This window comes from Prionailurus viverrinus, chromosome X, assembly GCF_022837055.1.
Source record: "Prionailurus viverrinus isolate Anna chromosome X, UM_Priviv_1.0, whole genome shotgun sequence".
NCBI classification, from domain to species: Eukaryota; Metazoa; Chordata; class Mammalia; order Carnivora; family Felidae; genus Prionailurus; species Prionailurus viverrinus.
Window position 1 is genome coordinate 62,123,191 of NC_062579.1, and position 16,870 is coordinate 62,140,060.

At 33.1% G+C, this 16,870-nt stretch overlaps 1 protein-coding gene across 1 annotated transcript in view; it reads right to left on the minus strand.

Annotated features, from left to right (window-relative positions):
* Window positions 1-16,870, minus strand: part of RPS6KA6 (ribosomal protein S6 kinase A6) — a 181,125-nt gene that overhangs the window by 110,738 nt on the left and 53,517 nt on the right. Inside the window, exons 4-6 of the mRNA XM_047843898.1 lie at window positions 9,151-9,232; window positions 8,146-8,226; window positions 6,631-6,710 (exon numbers count right to left, since the gene is read on the minus strand). Of these exons, the coding sequence (XP_047699854.1) occupies window positions 6,631-6,710; window positions 8,146-8,226; window positions 9,151-9,232 (243 nt within the window). The remainder of the gene's footprint in view (window positions 1-6,630; window positions 6,711-8,145; window positions 8,227-9,150; window positions 9,233-16,870) is intronic.

Genomic DNA, 16,870 nt, shown 5'->3' on the forward strand with positions numbered 1-16,870 from the left:
TTCTCCACTACAGATCAGAAGAATTAATACTGTTAAAATGTCCACATTATACAAGAAAAATGTACAAATTCAATGCAATTCCACTATAATTCCAAAGGCATTATTGAAGAAAGTTAGAATGAACAATTTTAAAATCTGTTTGGAATAATAAAAGATCTTAAATATCCAAAGCAACCTTGAGAAAGAAAAAAAATGTAGTCATCAAGCTCCCTGAGTTAAAACTATATTACAAAGCTATAGTAAGAAAAATAATATGGTATTGACATAAAAATAGACACATACCTTAATAGAACAGAGTCCAAAAATAAACCTATACATATATGGCCAATTAACTTATGATAAAGGAAGAATATACAAGGGCGAAAAGATAGTCTCTTTAATAAATGTTGTTGGGAAAACTGGATAGCCACATGAAAACAATGCAACTAGGTTAATATCTTATACCATACACACAAAGAAAATTAAGTTAAAATGGATTAAAGAGTTAAACATAGGACCCAAAACCATACAACTCCTGAAAGAAAACTTAGGCAGTAAAAACTCCTTGACATTGATCTTAATGTTTTTTTTTAATCTGACTCCAAAGGTAACAACAGCAAAAATAAACAAGTGGGAGCACATCAAACAAAAAAGCTCCTGCACGGCAAAGAAAAATATCAATGAAATGAAAAGGCAACATACTAATATTTGCAAGTCACATATCTGATAAGGTATTACTATCCAAAATATATAATGAACTCCTGCAACTCATCACCAAAAAATAAAAAACAATTTGATTTTAAAAAATGATCAGAAGATCTGAATAGACATATTTTCAAAGAAGACATTACTAATCATCAGGGAAATGCAAATCAAATGCACAATGAGATATTGCCTCACACCTGTTAGAATGGCTATCATCAAAAAGAAAAGAATAATAACTATTGAGGATGATGTGGAGAAAATGGATCACTTGTGCACTGTCTGTAGGAATGTAAATTGGTATGGCCACTATGCAAACCAGTATATGAAGATTCCTCAAAAAGTTAAAAAAACAGAACTACCATTTGATCTAGCAATTTCAAGGCTGGATATTTACCCACAGGAAATATAAACACCAATTTGAAAAGATGTCCACCCCTATGTTTGCTATAGCATTACTTACAACAGCCAATATACAGAAATCATGTTAAGTGTCCATTGATTTATGAATGGATAAAGAAGAGATGGTATATGTATACAATGGAGTATTATCTACCAATAAAAAAGAAGGAACATTTTCCATTTGTAACAACATGGGTGGACCTTGAGGGTGTTATGCTACATGAAGTAAGTCAAAGAATCGCAAATATCATATTATTTCACGTGTAATCTAAAAAACAAAACAAACAAATATAATAAAAGTCATGGAAATGAGAAGAGTGGTGGCTGCCTGACAAAGGATGGTTGGTGAGTGGAGGAATGGGTGAGGGGGGGGGTCAGTAGGTACAAACTTCAGTTGTGATAAACAAATAGGTGGTGGGTATGTGGTGTGCAGCATGGTGACTACAGTCAGTGGTATTGTAGTGAATATTTATAGATGACACAAGAATAGATCTTGAAAATTCTTAGCACAAGAAAAAAAATTGGTAACTTTTTGTGGTGAAATATGATGACTAAATTTACTGTGGTGATAAATTTGCAGTGTACACAAGTGTCAAATCATTGTTGTACACCTGACACTAATATAAAGTTGTACATCAATTTAAAAATAAGTCAGAAAATAGGGAAAAACAAAGAACAGATGAGACAAAAAAAACCCATATAAACAGCAAAATTGGAGATTTAAACACAGCCAAATCAATAATCATATTAAATGTAACAGGTATAACACTCAAATTAAAATTAAAAGGCATAGATTTTCAGATTGGATAAAAAGCAAGGATAATTGCTTTAAGTACATTAACAGTGTTAAAATAAGTCATCTCATAATAATAAAGGTATCAGTTTATCAAAAAGAAATGATAATCCCGAAAATTTACACACTCAGCAACTTTCAAATACATAAACCAAAACTTAACAGAAATTTAAAATTAACAGAAAAAAGATAAATATGTAATTATAGTCAAAGTTTTCAATCTCTGTATCACAAAAATTTATAGAATATATAGACAAAAAATTAAGAATGCAGTAGACTTAATACCACTATTAGCCAACTTGATCTAATTGCATTTAGGACCTTCCACTACTCGAAATCAGAATACACATTCTCCTTAAGTATACACAGAACATTTACAAAAATATACTATATACTGAAGCATAAAATAATTATAAGTGAATTTAAGGGAATTGAAGTCATACAAACTATGGTTTATGACTACAATGAAAATAAATTAGAAGTCAATAATACAAAGTTATCTGGAAAATGCCAAAATATTTATAAATTAAATAACATACTTCTAAATACTCCATGAGTCAAAGAAAAAAATAAAAAGGAAATTAGAGAGTACGTGAAACTGAAGGAAAATAAAAACATCACATATCAAAATATGTGGGATAATGCTAAAGTATTGTTCAGAGAGATGGTTAAAACAGTATACACCTACATTAGGAAAGATGAAAGGTCTCAAATTAGTAACTTCAGCTTCCATCTTAAAAACCTGGAAAGTTAGTGAAATATATAGTAAGCAGGAAAAAAATGAAGTAATAAAAGTTACTGTGGAAAACAATGAAATAGAATAGAGAAAATCAGTGAAGCCCAAAGCCAGTTGATTTGTTGAGAAAAAATAAAATAAAATTGATAAACCTCTAGCAAGGCTAAGCAAGATAAAAAAGAGAGAAGAGACAAAATAAGAACATCAGGTATGGTGATACAAGTATCATTAATGCTTCTACTGCTATAAAAAGGATAATAAGGGACTATTATGAACATTTTCATGCCAGTGAATTTGATAAATTTGCTAAAATGGTAAAATGGTTAAATTTTTAAAAGGCAAAGATACCAAAGCTCACTCAAAAAAAAAAAAAAAGATAAACTTAATACCTCCAAGTCTCTTAAACAAATTGAATTTGTAGTTAAAACATCTTACCATTAAAAAACTTCAGGCCAGATAGATTCACTGGTGAATTCTACCAATCATTTAGTAACAATTTAACATTGAATTCTTCTAGACTTTAATAACAATTTAACATTGAATTCTCTAAAAAAACAGAACAGGAGAAAACACTACCCAACTCATTCTATAAAACCAGATTTGCTCTGACATCAAAACAAGGCATAAACAATACACAAAATCTATAGTCAAATGTCCCTCATAAAAATAAATGTAAAAATTCTTAACAAGCATTTAGGAAATATCACCCACCAATATGCAAAAAAGATAATGCATCATGATTACATGGTGGGGGTTCATCCATAGGCAAGATTGCTTCAACATTTGACAATCAATCAATGTAATTCACCTATTAAAACATTAAAGAAGAGGGGCGCCTGGGTGGCTCAGTCGGTTAAGCGTCCGACTTTGGCTCAGATCATGATCTCACGGTCCGTGAGTTCGAGCCCCGCGTCGGGCTCTGTGCTGACAGCTCAGAGCCTGGAGCCTGCTTCAGATTTTGTGTCTCCCTCTCTCTCTGACCCTCCCCCGTTCATGCTCTGTCTTTCTCTGTCTCAAAAATAAATAAAACATTTAAAAAAATTTTAAAAAAAAACATTAAAGAAGAAAAAATATATAACACCTCAATAATGGCAGTAAAAGAATTATTACAGGGGCGCCTGGGTGTCTCAGTCGGTTGAGCATCCAGTTCCTGATTTTGGCTCATGTCATGATCTCATGGTTCGTGGGATTGACCACTGCATCGGGCTCTTTGCTGACAGCATGGAGCCTGCTTGGAATTCTCTCTCTCCCTCTCTCTCTGCCCTTTCCCTGCTCCCACATAAATAAATAAACATTTGGGGAAAAAAAGAAAAAATAATTAAATATTACAAAATCTAACATACAACAAACAAGTAACAGAAAGGAACTTTCTCACTTGATAAAGAACATGTAAAAAGACCTATACTTAACTTTATAACTTATGCTAAAATTATGCTTTTCCCCTAAGACCAGAAATAAGGCAAGAGTGTCTGCTCTTATCAATTCAATAGAAGACTGAACTGGAGGGCCCAGCCAGTGCAGCAAAGACAAATAAAAGAAAGAAATGATGTTGATAATGGAAAAGAAGTAAAAACTCCTTATTTGCAGATTACAAATAGAAAATTCTATGGAGTCTACAAAAAAAAGCTGTTAGGTGTAATAAGGAAGTTCAGTTAAACTGTGGGACACAAATTCAGTATGCAAAAAAACATCAATTGTATTTCCATCCAACTTGAAAATGAAATTAATAAGAAAGCAATTCCATTTACAACAGCATTTTTATTTTTTTTATTTTTTAATTTTTTTTAATGTTTATTTTTGAGAGAGATGGAGACAGAATATGAGTGGGGAAGGGAGAGAGAAAGAGGGAGACACAGAATCCGAAGCAGGCTCCAGGCTCCAAACTGTCAGCACAGAGCCTGACGCGGGGCTCAAACCCACGAGTTGTGAGATCATGACCTGAGTCGAAGTTGGACGCTCAACTGACTGAGCCACCCAGGCGCCCCTACAATGGCATTTTTAAAAGGAAACAGGTAAATTTGATTAATAAATGCATAAGACTTATAGACTGAAAATGACAACCTATAGACTTAAAATGACAAGATATTGATGAGAGAAATTAAAGAAGACTCAAAAACTGGAAAGAAATATATTCGTGGATTGGGAGACTCAATGTTATGAAAATGTAAATTATTTGCAAATTGACTTAGAGGTTCAATGCAATCCACAGTAAGCTTTTTTGTAGAAAGTGAAGAGCTGATTTTAAAATTGATATGGAAATGCAAAGGATCCAGAAGAGGCAAAACAACTTTGAAAAAGAAGAGCAAAGCTCAAGGATTTGCACTACCTTACTTTAAGACATATTATAAAGGTAATCAAGAAATCACATGGTATTGAAATCAAGATAGACAAATAGATCAACAGAACAAAATATGATCAATTGATTTTCAACAAAAATGCAAGGTAATTCAGTGAAGAAAGCATGGACTTTTCTAATCATAATGCTAGAACAATGGGGTATGTACATGCAAAAAAAAAAATAGGACTTCAACACATATCTTCACCATACACTGAAGGATTATAAACTTAAATGTAAAACCTAAAATTACAAATTGTGTAGGAAACAGAAAATCTTTGTGACCTGAGATTAGGCAAATATTTTTTTAAATAGGACACCAAATTCATAAAAGAAAAAAATTAAGTTGGACTTGATCAAAATTAGGAACTTCTGCTTTTTTAAAAAGAACTGCTTTTTGAAAGAAATTGTTACAGAGAATGAAAAGATAAACTACAGACCAGAAGAAAATATTTACAAACAACATATATGTTAAACGACCTACCATCCAAAATATATAAAGACTCTCAAAACTCAGAAGAACAACTCAATTCAAAAATGGGCCAAAGATTTAAACAGATATTTTACCAAAGAAAATAAACAGTTGTCAAATAAGTGCACTGAAAAATTCTCAACATCATCAGTCATTAGAATTATGCAATTCAAAACCACAATAAGGTACCACTACCCACACTCATGTCCAAAATGAAAACAAGACTGACCATATATCAAGGGTTGGCAAGGATGTGGAGCAACTGGAACTCTCATATGTTGCTGCTGGGAGTGTAAAAGTTATACCACCTTGGAAAACAATTTGACAGTGTCTTTAAAATAAGTTAAAACATACATCTACCAAATAGCCCAGTCATACTCCTAGGTATTTAACCATAAATATGAAAACATATGTCCATACACTCATTTGTACATGAATGTTTGTAGCAGTTTTATCAGTAATATCCCAAAACTGCAAACAATCCAAACATCCATCAATAAATTAATGCATAAACAAATTGTGGCATATTCATACAGTGGAATACTACTCAGCAATAAAAATGAATGAACCACTGATACATATAACACCATGGTGAAATCTCAAAATAATTATTGAGTTAAATACGCCAGACCAAAAAAAAATACATACTCTATGGTTCCATTTATATAAAATCCTAGAAAATGCAAACCAAACAATGACAAAAATCAGATTCAGTAGGAGTGGGGCAGAAGGGAGGAATTACAAAGGGGCACAAGAAAATGGTTGGGGACGACGGATAAGCTTATTATCTTGATTGTGACGATGGTTTCACAGGTATATACGAATGTCAAATTTTATCAAATATGTACCGTAATATGTGCAATTTATTCTATGTCAATTATACCTCCATACACCTGTTTTAAACATGAATAAAATAAACACTACTCCCAGAGGCATTTTGGTAGCTTGAGTAGCCAAAATCCTAGGCTTGCCCCTATCTACTTCATCCAGTTATTTATATTGATCTTGTGCCTAAGGGAATAATGAGTAGCACATTGAGATGGATCTAAATGACAGGAAGACAGAAAATACCATTAACTGGCACATCCACTAAATACTATGCAGTGAAACAAACAGAATAATTATTTAACTTTTCTATAGAAAAATTAATTATCAGAACAAAAATGATTTTTGTTTCAATAAAATATAGTAAAAAATTCACAGATACTCACCTCTTTGGATAATCTTGTAAAGACATCTCCTCCCCTGAGAAAATCTAGTATTAAATACAGCTTCCCTTCAGTCTGAAAGGCTAATTATAAATTAGAATGTAGTAACAGAACAATCTTAAAGGCTTAACAAGCTTAGTATAAATTTTGATAAACAAATTTAGAGTTTTATCATTAAACACTATAAAGGAATTAAGAATTTATTCAAATGGTCCAATGTTTTTGGGTAACATTATCTCACAATTGAATTTAGCGTTGAAATAGCTATAAACGCCTTCCCAGAACATAATCAACTTTGCATGTGGCTTTACACAGAAATGTCTACCACCATCATTTTCCTGATTTATGGATCAATGGTGTTCAATTGCAAACTTCCTGAACTCTGCCTCCCTACCTAATGAAAATCTACTAATTTTTTCAAGCTCAACAAAAATGCCAACTCCTCTATTAAGCTTTCCTCTATTAAGGATTTCTCTCTTTTCACATTTCCTTTAGCATCTTTACCCTCTTCTGCATAAGAATTATTTGTTACTACTTTTGAGATATCATTGTTCTTTATTTATGTCTCTCTTAACTCCACTTTGGAATGTACAGTTAATTCGTTTACATGTCTGTGTTCCCATAGATATAATTTTTTTTTGAGATCAGAGATTGTTTCACCTCTATAGCCTACTGCATTCAATACAGTGTTTTGCACACAATTGGTATATACTGATTAATGTCATGTCACCCTAGAGATTTAAGGAAGAGATTTAGGATAACAGGGAGTAAAAGAAAAATGGGTGGACATTTCTTGAGTGTTTTTTATAAAAATAATTTAATACCTACTTTACTGCATTATTTTTCAAAATTACCTAAGAATTTTTTAAATCTACTGCTAATTTATCTCTTGAAAATTTAAAGTGACATTGTAGAATGTATCAGTGATTTAATGATGTATATACCTTTGAATTCTCCAGGAAAACCAAACTTCACAATCTCATGCATGCATTAAATTATCAATGGAGCCATGATTCAAACTCAGAACAGTCGGACTCCAAATTCATGTTCTTTCCATTATACCTACTTGCTTCTTACTGGTATTCTTCTCCCCCCAAATATAAGAGAGAATAACTTAAATGGACTAATATACCTACATTGTCCTCTCCAATAGAAGTAGGAAATAAATGAATATACTCATTATGAACAACATGTAAGAGGAACACATGCAAACACCAAATGCTTTGAATAAATCATCACACTTTATAGCCTAAGATCATTAAAGGTACAGCATAGCAGAGTAAAGAAATACTACCAGACAGGTAATCAGAAGATACTATCTTATTACCTTAGACAAGTTAACCAACAGATACAGAAAATACAATTCAAAGCTGGTTATTAGTTCTTATTCTTATTTCAGATGAATATGTTTTACATAGTTGAATTATTAAATCAGTTTGAAGTATTTATTTCCTATTATATTATTACTTGAAAGGAAAGCTTAACTCTCTAATTCCATAAATTAAAAAAATTACATACCATAGTGTAATTTGACAATAAATGGATGATTTACTTCCACCAGTATATCCCTCTCCATCTTTGTCCGAACTCTGTCTCGAACTAAAAATTATAGTAAAGTAGAATATATTACTCTTCTATATAAAATTTAAGTAGAGATCTCATAAATAATTCACCAAACAAAAATATGAAAATATAAAATGCAACTTTATAAGTGCCTAAATTTGCCTAAATTTGCAGTCTATATATTCCTAGACAGTAATTACCATACTATCAGAAAGCCAACAAATTTAGTTTTGATCTAGAGATGGGTTAAAGTGACATAAATAGGTATTTGGTTAATATGCATTTATTATGTATTGGTCTCCGATTGTTCAAATGTGTTTACTGATTAAAACTGAGCAATGTTGGGGCACCTGGGTGGCTCAGTTGGTTGAGCAATTGGCTTCGGCTCAGGTCATGATCTCACTGTTTGTGAGTTTGAGCCCCGCGTCGGGCTCTATGCTGACAGCTCTGAGCCTGGAGCCTGCTTCGGATTCTGTGTCTCCCCCTCTCTCTCTGCCCCTCCCCCACTCATGCTCTGTCTCTCTCTCTCTCTCAGAAATAAACATTAAAAAAATTTAAAAAAAACTGGGCAATGTTATTGTTATCACAGCCTAGAAGATGGTGTATATATGTGTATCCAAGTGGTTGTGCTTTTTCAGTATGCAAAACCAACACAAATAGAACAGAAAAAAAATTAAGAAACTTGAAATAAAATAATATAGCTTAATCAAACAAGTACATTTTAAGTAAAATAAAATGTGTCACTTTTATACCATTAAATTTTTACCAGGGTATAGTCTCACTAAATTATAGTATATGCCAATATCAAACCTAGAAATATCACTTACAGGCTAGAAAACTGTAACAATTACTAATGTTTAAAGAAAACTGAATCTACCCAATTTTTACAAGCAATACACAGCATATTTGTTAAAACAAGGTTTATCAAATTCTATTTTATTAAACTTTCTCATCTTCTACCTTTTAAAGAAGCTTTTTTTAACACCTTCATTGCATAGAGCTGCCCAGCATCAGGACCAGTCTTCTTTCGAACAAGAAAAACCTAACAGAGGAATTTTTTGAAAAAAGTAAAATTCACATTTCAAGACATTCTTGCTATACACAGACTAGTGCATGTTTCAGGCCCTACATTTTCTCTAATTTTATAAAGATAGATCTTTCTCTATAAATTATACTCTTACTTGATTTTTTTCTCATTTTCATTCATTTACTAAATCACACTCTCATACATATTACCATAGGAAAGAAAATTATTAAAATAGATGACATGGTCAAGGACTTTAAGAAGTTTGTGACATAAAAGATAAGCAACATAATGAAGGGCAATTTCATCTAAAGGAACTCCTTTTAAGACCCAAGCTCCTTTTTGTTACCTTAATAAAGACCAAAAAATGATATAACTCTTAGTTTGATATCTTCATTTCTACTTCCTTATTGGTCCATTTTAGAAGTTAGCATACATTTTATTTTCTGTAAGAAATCATAGGCAATTATATCTGTCTGCCAGGTTGAAGAATCAAGATGGCTAATTATTCCAATACATTAAAGTTAAACTCTTTACTGTTACTGAGCAAGCTTAGGTAATAATATCTCATATTTTCAAATTAAAATTATGACTCATTAAAGCTAAGTTTCTAGGGGTGCCTGGGTGGCTCAGTCGGTTAAGCATCCAACCTCAGCTCAGGTTATAGTCTCATGGTTCATGAGTTTGAGCCCCACGTCAGGAACTGTGCTGACAGCTCAGAACCTGGAGCCTGTTTCGGATTCTGTGTCTCCCTCTCTCTCTGCTCCTCCTCGGCTTGCTCTCTGTCTCTCTCTGTCTCTCTCTGTCTCTGTCTCTCTCTCAAAAATAAATAAACATTAAAAAAAGCTGTTTTTAAAAAGCTTCAGTTATAAAGATAAATATTAATAGATGGAAATTTTACAGGAGTTATTTACTAGTAGAGGGTGGTTTCATTTTTTTAAAATAGTGAAAGTTGTTCACTGATTTGAAATAAACTATATAGAAACAAAAAAAAAACAACAATAGAACAGATCAATGAAAGCAGGAGTTGGTTCCTTGAAACAACTAATAAAACTGATAAACCTCTAGCCAGATTATCAAAAAGAAAAGAGAAAGGACCCAAATGAATAAAATCACAAATGACAGAAAAGAAATAATAGCGAACACCACAGAAATACAGTTGTAGAAGAATATGAAATACAAATATGAAAAACTATATGCCAACAATTTGGGACAGCCTGTAAGAAATGGATAAATTCCTAGAAACAATATAAATTACAAAAACTGAAACAAGAAGTAATAGAAAACTTGAACAGACCAATTACTAGCAATGAAATGAATCAGTAATCAAAAAAATCCAAACAAACAAAAGTTCAGGACCAGATGGGTTCGCAGAGTTCTACCAAACCTTTAAATAAGAATTAATATATATTCTTCTCAAATTATTCTAAGAATTAGAAAAAAGAAGGAAAACTTCCAAATTCATTCTCTTACCATTACCCTGATACCAACACCAGAGAGACACCACAAAAAGAGAACTACAGGCCAATATCCCTGATACCAACACCAGACAGACACCACAAAAAGAGAACTACAGGCCAATATCCCTGAAGAATACAGGTGCAAAAATTCTTAACAGAATATTAGCAAAATTAATCCACAATATATTTAAAAAAAAATCAAGGTTGTCTGGATGGCTCAATCAGTAGAGCATGCATCTAATCTCGGAGTTGTAAGTTCAAGCCCCACAGTGGGTGTAGAAATTACGTAAAAATAAAATCTTAAAAAAAACTATCATTCACCATGACCAATTGGGATTTATTCTTGGGTTAAAACAGTGGTTCAATATTCATAAATCAATCAACATGATACATAACATTATTAAAAGAAAAGACAAAAACATTACAATCATTTCAAAAGACGCAGAAAAAGCATTTGACAAAGTACAATATCCATTCATAATAAAAACCCTCCAGAAAGTAAGATTAGAGGGAGCAAACCACAATATAATTAAGGTCATATATGACAAATACACAGCTAATATCATCTTTATTGGGGAAAAACTGAGAGCTTCCTAACAAGACAGGAAAATCCACTCTCACCACTTTGATTTAACATAGTACTGGAAGTCTGATCCACAGCAATCAGAGAAAAAAAAAAGAAGAAACACAAAGCATCCAAATTCTTCCTTGCCAGAAGGAATAAAACTTTCACTATTTGTAGATGGCATGGTACCATATATAGAAAACCCAAAAGACTCCACAAAAAAACTTACTAAAACTCATAAACAAGTTCAGTAGAGTCACAAGATACAAAATGAGTGTACAGCAATCTGTTACATTTCTATACACCAATAATGAAGAAGTGAAAAGAGAAATCAATAAATTGATCCCATTTCCAATTGCACCAAAACCATAAGATGCCTAGGAATGAACCTAATGAAAGAGGTAAAAGATCTGCACTCTAAAAAACTATAGAATACTGATGAAAGAAATTAAAGAGGACACAAAGAAATGGAAAAACGTTCCATGCTCATGAATTGGAAGGACAAATATTGTTAAAATGTCTACATTACTCAAAGCAATATACACATTTAATGTAATCTCTAAAAAAATACTACAGTATTTTTCACAGAGCTAGAACAGTCCTAAAATTTGAATGGAATCACAAAAGACCCCGCATAGCCAAAGCAATCTTGAAAAGAAAAGCAAACCTGGAGACATGACAATCCCAGACTTCAAGTTATATTACAAAGTTGTAGTGATCAAGAAACTACATTACTGGCAAAAAAGAGACACACAGATCAATGGAACAGAATAGAAAACCCAGAAATGAACCCAGAACTATATGATCAAATAATCTTTGACAAAGTTGGGAAGAATAACCAATGGATAAAAAACAGTCTCTTCAACAAATGATACTGGGAAAACTAGACAGTAATTTGCAAAAGAATGAAACTAGACCAGGGGCACCTGGGTAGCTCAGTCAGTTGGGTATCCGACTTTGGCTCAGGTCATGATCTCATGGTTTGTGAGTTCAAGCCCCACATCAGGCTCTGTGCTGACAGCTCAGAGCCTGAAGCCTGCTCCAGATTCTGTCTCTGTCTCTCTCTCTCTGCCCCTCCCCTGCTTGTGCTCTGTCTGTTTCTCTCTAAAAAGTAAAAAAATAAAACTGGACCACACTTTTTTACACTATACACAAAAACAAATTCAAACTGAATGACAGATGTATGTGAGACAGTAAACCATCAAAAACCTAAAGGGGACATAGGCAGCAACCTCTTTGACATCAGGTATGACTAAGTATATCTCCTGAGCCAAGAGAACCAAAGGCAAAAATAAACTACTGGGACTTTATCAAAATAAAAGTTTTCTGTACAGTGAAGGAGACAAACAACAAAACTAAAAGGCAACTTACACAATGGGAGAAGATATTTGCAAAAGACATATCTGATAAAGGGTTCGAATCCAAAATATGAAAATAACTTATCAAACTCAACACCCAAAAAATAAATAATCCAATTAAAAAATGGGCAAAAGACATGAATCAATATTTTTCCAAAGAAGACATACAGATGGACAACAGACAAATGAAAAGATGTTCAACACCACTCATCAAAAGGGAAATACATATCAAAACCACAATGAGATATCACCTCACACCAGTCATAATGGCTAAAATTAACAACACAGGAAACAACAGGTGTTGTTGAGGATGTGGAGGAAGGGGAACCCTCTTACACTGTTGGTGGGAATGCAAACTGGTATAGCCACTCTGGAAAACAGAATGGATGTTCTTCAAAAAATTGAAAATAGAACTACAATATGATCTACCAATTGCATTACTAGGTATTTACCCAAAGGATACAAAAATACTGATTTGAAGTGATACGTGCACCCCAATGTTTACAGCAGCATTACCAACAATAGCCAACTTAGGGGAAGACCCCAAATGTCCATCTACTGAAGAATATATAAAGATGTGGCATACACACACAGAGAGTGTAATATTACTCAGTGATGAAAAAATAATGAAATATTGCCATCTGAAAGGACATGGATGGAGCTAGAGAATATTATGCTAACTGAAATGTCAGAGAAAGACAGATACCATACAATTTCACTCATATGTGGAATTTAAGAAACAAAACAAACGAACATGGGGGTGAGGGGAAGAGAGAAAAATAAAGATACAGATTCTTAACTATAAAGATCAAACTGATAGTTGCCAGAGGGAAAGTGGGCAGAAGATAGGGTTAAATATGTGATGGGGACTAAGGAGGGGATTTGTGATGAGCACCAGGTGATTTATTTAAGTGTTGAAACAGGAAAGTCTACAACCGAACCTGCATTACACTGCATGTTCACTAAAAGGAATTTAAATAAATCTTGAGGGAAAAACAAAACAAAAGAAAGAAAATCAGAAGGACCAACTGAATGTCCACTTAGAGAGTATTTAGACCACCAAGTCCCCTCTTTACCTTAGCTCAGTGGATGGTTGCCTTCTTTGTTCTCACTCCAATAAAATTCTGATGTCTTATTCTCTGGAGAAATCTCTCAACTGTATGACGCTAAGCACAAACCCTAAACCTAACACACTTTAACCCTGACTCTATGCCTAACCCTACCCCTTACCAATAACCCCTAAGCTCTACATCTAGCCCTAACTCTAACCCTAAACTTAGCCTCTGGAGAGGTCTCAAACTGCTGGAATGGAGGCACATAGACTCACCCTAATCTTAAACCTAGCTCCAAACCTTAACCCTAACCCCTAACTGCTAACCATTAATCCCAACCCTAACTCTAACCCTAAACTGATGCCTCTGTAGAGGTCTCTGAATTGCAAGATAATAGGCATATACCCTCACCCTGGCTGTAACTCTAACCCTAACCCATACCTTAGCTCTAAACCAAACCCTAATCCAAGATCTGAGGAAAAAATTTTGCTATATATATCATATGTATGTATGAGAAAAAAAGAAACATAGAGGCAAACCAAGAAACAGACTATAGACAGCAAATGATGGTTGCTAGAGGGAAGGTGGGTGGGATGTATGGGTGAAATAGGTGATAGAGATTAAGGAGAGCACTTGTGATGAGCACCAGGTGTTGTATGGAAGTCTTTAATCACTATGCTGTACACCAGTATCTAATATTACCCTATATTTTAACAAACTGGAATTAAAATAGAAACTTAAAAGCAAACCAACAAAAAATAGAGTAAATGAATTGCCATAACACACACACACACACACACACACACACACACACACACACACACACACAGACACACACACTTCAGCTAAATATATGGCATTAACCCTAAGCATCAGACTCAAAGTTTTCAGATACCCAATTTCCCTTTTCCTAATCAATATCATGTGGCCAAGAGGATGTCAACAAAGAAGTCAAGTAATTTCATGAATAATGACTCTACCACAAGTAGGAAAACTATTTTTATCAGTTTCTTAAAGTAAAGCAGTTCTCATTTTCTTTGGTCTCAGAAATCCTTTAGAATCTTAAAAATTATTGATGACTCCAAAGTGTTTTTGATATTTTTGTGGATATCTATTGATATGTACCATATTAGAAATTAAAAGAGAAAAAGCAACTAGGTATTGATACATTGAAAAATAATAAACCTGCCACATGTGAGCATATTTTTTATAAAAATAACTATGTTTTCCACAGCAAAAAAAATGTGAAGAGTGACATTGATCATTTTTTTTTGTGAATCTCTAATATCTGACCTAACAAAAAGAGAGTTGGATACTTATGTCTGCTCTGCATTCAGTCTGTTGCAATTAAGTTGCTTTGCTTGAGGAAGAGAAAGAAAATCAGGTCTCACACATGTATGTATATAGAAAAGAAGAGGAGTATTTTAATAGCTGTTTTACATAATTGTGCTGATTCTTCTTTGATATGACACAAGAACTTAAAAAGTGGCAGTTTCTTAAAGCTTAGTTATAATGAAGAATCTGAAACCATATCCATTAATTGTCCGAATTCTGTTATGTAATAATCCATTTGTCTACCTTACATTTTGAAAGTGTTTGTACTCATGTCTGATTTGATAACATAACATATTGGTCTTCTCAAAATTACTGCTTCACTGAATTATGCAGATCTACATATGAACAGCAGTGATCTCATCAGAAAAGTTTAGTATTAAGGTGTCAAGTTCACAGTGGCAAATAAAAATTTTCCAAAACTAAATTTTTGCTTCAAAGTTCAAATTTTATCATTGACAAAAATATTGTCAGTTGTTTTACATGAAATAACAGGATCACTCTTATTCATTTTTGAGGAAACATCTACCAAATACACAAGTTTAGTAACCATAATTTGTCAATCATTCTTTCAAATAAAAATGATGTTCTATGGAAAAAGTGGCTAGTTCAGCTTACAACTCAAAAAATCACACAAGTGCTTTGTCTTGATGGTATGAAACTTCTGGTATACACCTAAAGTGCTTTATGTGTACTTCTCATTTCATCACACAATATTAAAAAGAACTATACTCAAGGGTTGGGATTAAATAAATTTAATCACTGTTAACACTTCATCAAGGACATTCTGAGGTAACATTTGCATTTTTTAAACTGCAAAGTGTGTAGCAGTGAAGAATACAATGACTACTGACATAATTTGTAATCACTGCCTTGATTGTGCCAAGATGCCAGAAGTTTTATAAATAGTATCTTAGTATTATTATAAAATAGTTTCGACCTTGAGGATTCCCTGAAAGCATCTTATTAGACAGACCATACATTGAGGGCCACTGTTCCAAAACACAACACTTAGTAGAGTTGAAAAAATGGAATGTAGAGGGCAAAAAGAAGCAAGTAAGCAAGAAAAAAAAATGGTCCAGACTTTCTGGAAGACATCTGCACAAAGCAGCCACTTTTTCTCTAGCTCTTCTAAAGCTCACTAACATCCTACTATGTCATCTAATAGAAGCCACTATTTATAGTCTACAGAAATAATTGTTTATTTGTTCATCACCTGATTTGTTCTTTTCTGATCTTATGGGTGGACTTAACTAGCATAAGAAAATATCATCTCACTCTGTTCTCTTCCCATGATCAACTACAAAAGAAGTCGCATATCTTCAAACTACTGTATCTAAAAACATATCTATACTCATCAAAGAGGTTTCTTTTCAGCCACACTGATACAATTCTTGGAAACAGTTTGTTAAAGAAATGAGTGAGTGAGCTACTCCAATATATCTCTTTAGGTCATGTGGACTTTTATATTTTACATGAAGAAGTACTCAGTAAGGGGGAACCTGGGTGGCTCATTCAGTTGAGTGTCCAACTATTGATTTCAGCTCCAGTCATGATCTCACAATTTGTGGGATCAAGCCCCACATCAGCATCTGCACTGACAGTGTGGACCCTGCTTGGGAATCTCTCTCCCTCTCTCTCTGCCCCTCCCCTGTTCATGCTGTTTCTCTCTTTCAAAATAAATAAATAAATAAATAAATAAATAAATAAATAAATAAATATTTTAAAAAGTACTCAGTAAATATTTGTTGAAGTGAATTTTAACAGTGACACTGACTGAAGATAAGAACAAACTGCAAGGGATTTTAAGATACAAAGATATATTTTTAAAACTATCTCTTGATAATTACTCAAGAGGGCAAGGGTTTAATATTTTCAAAAATTCATTT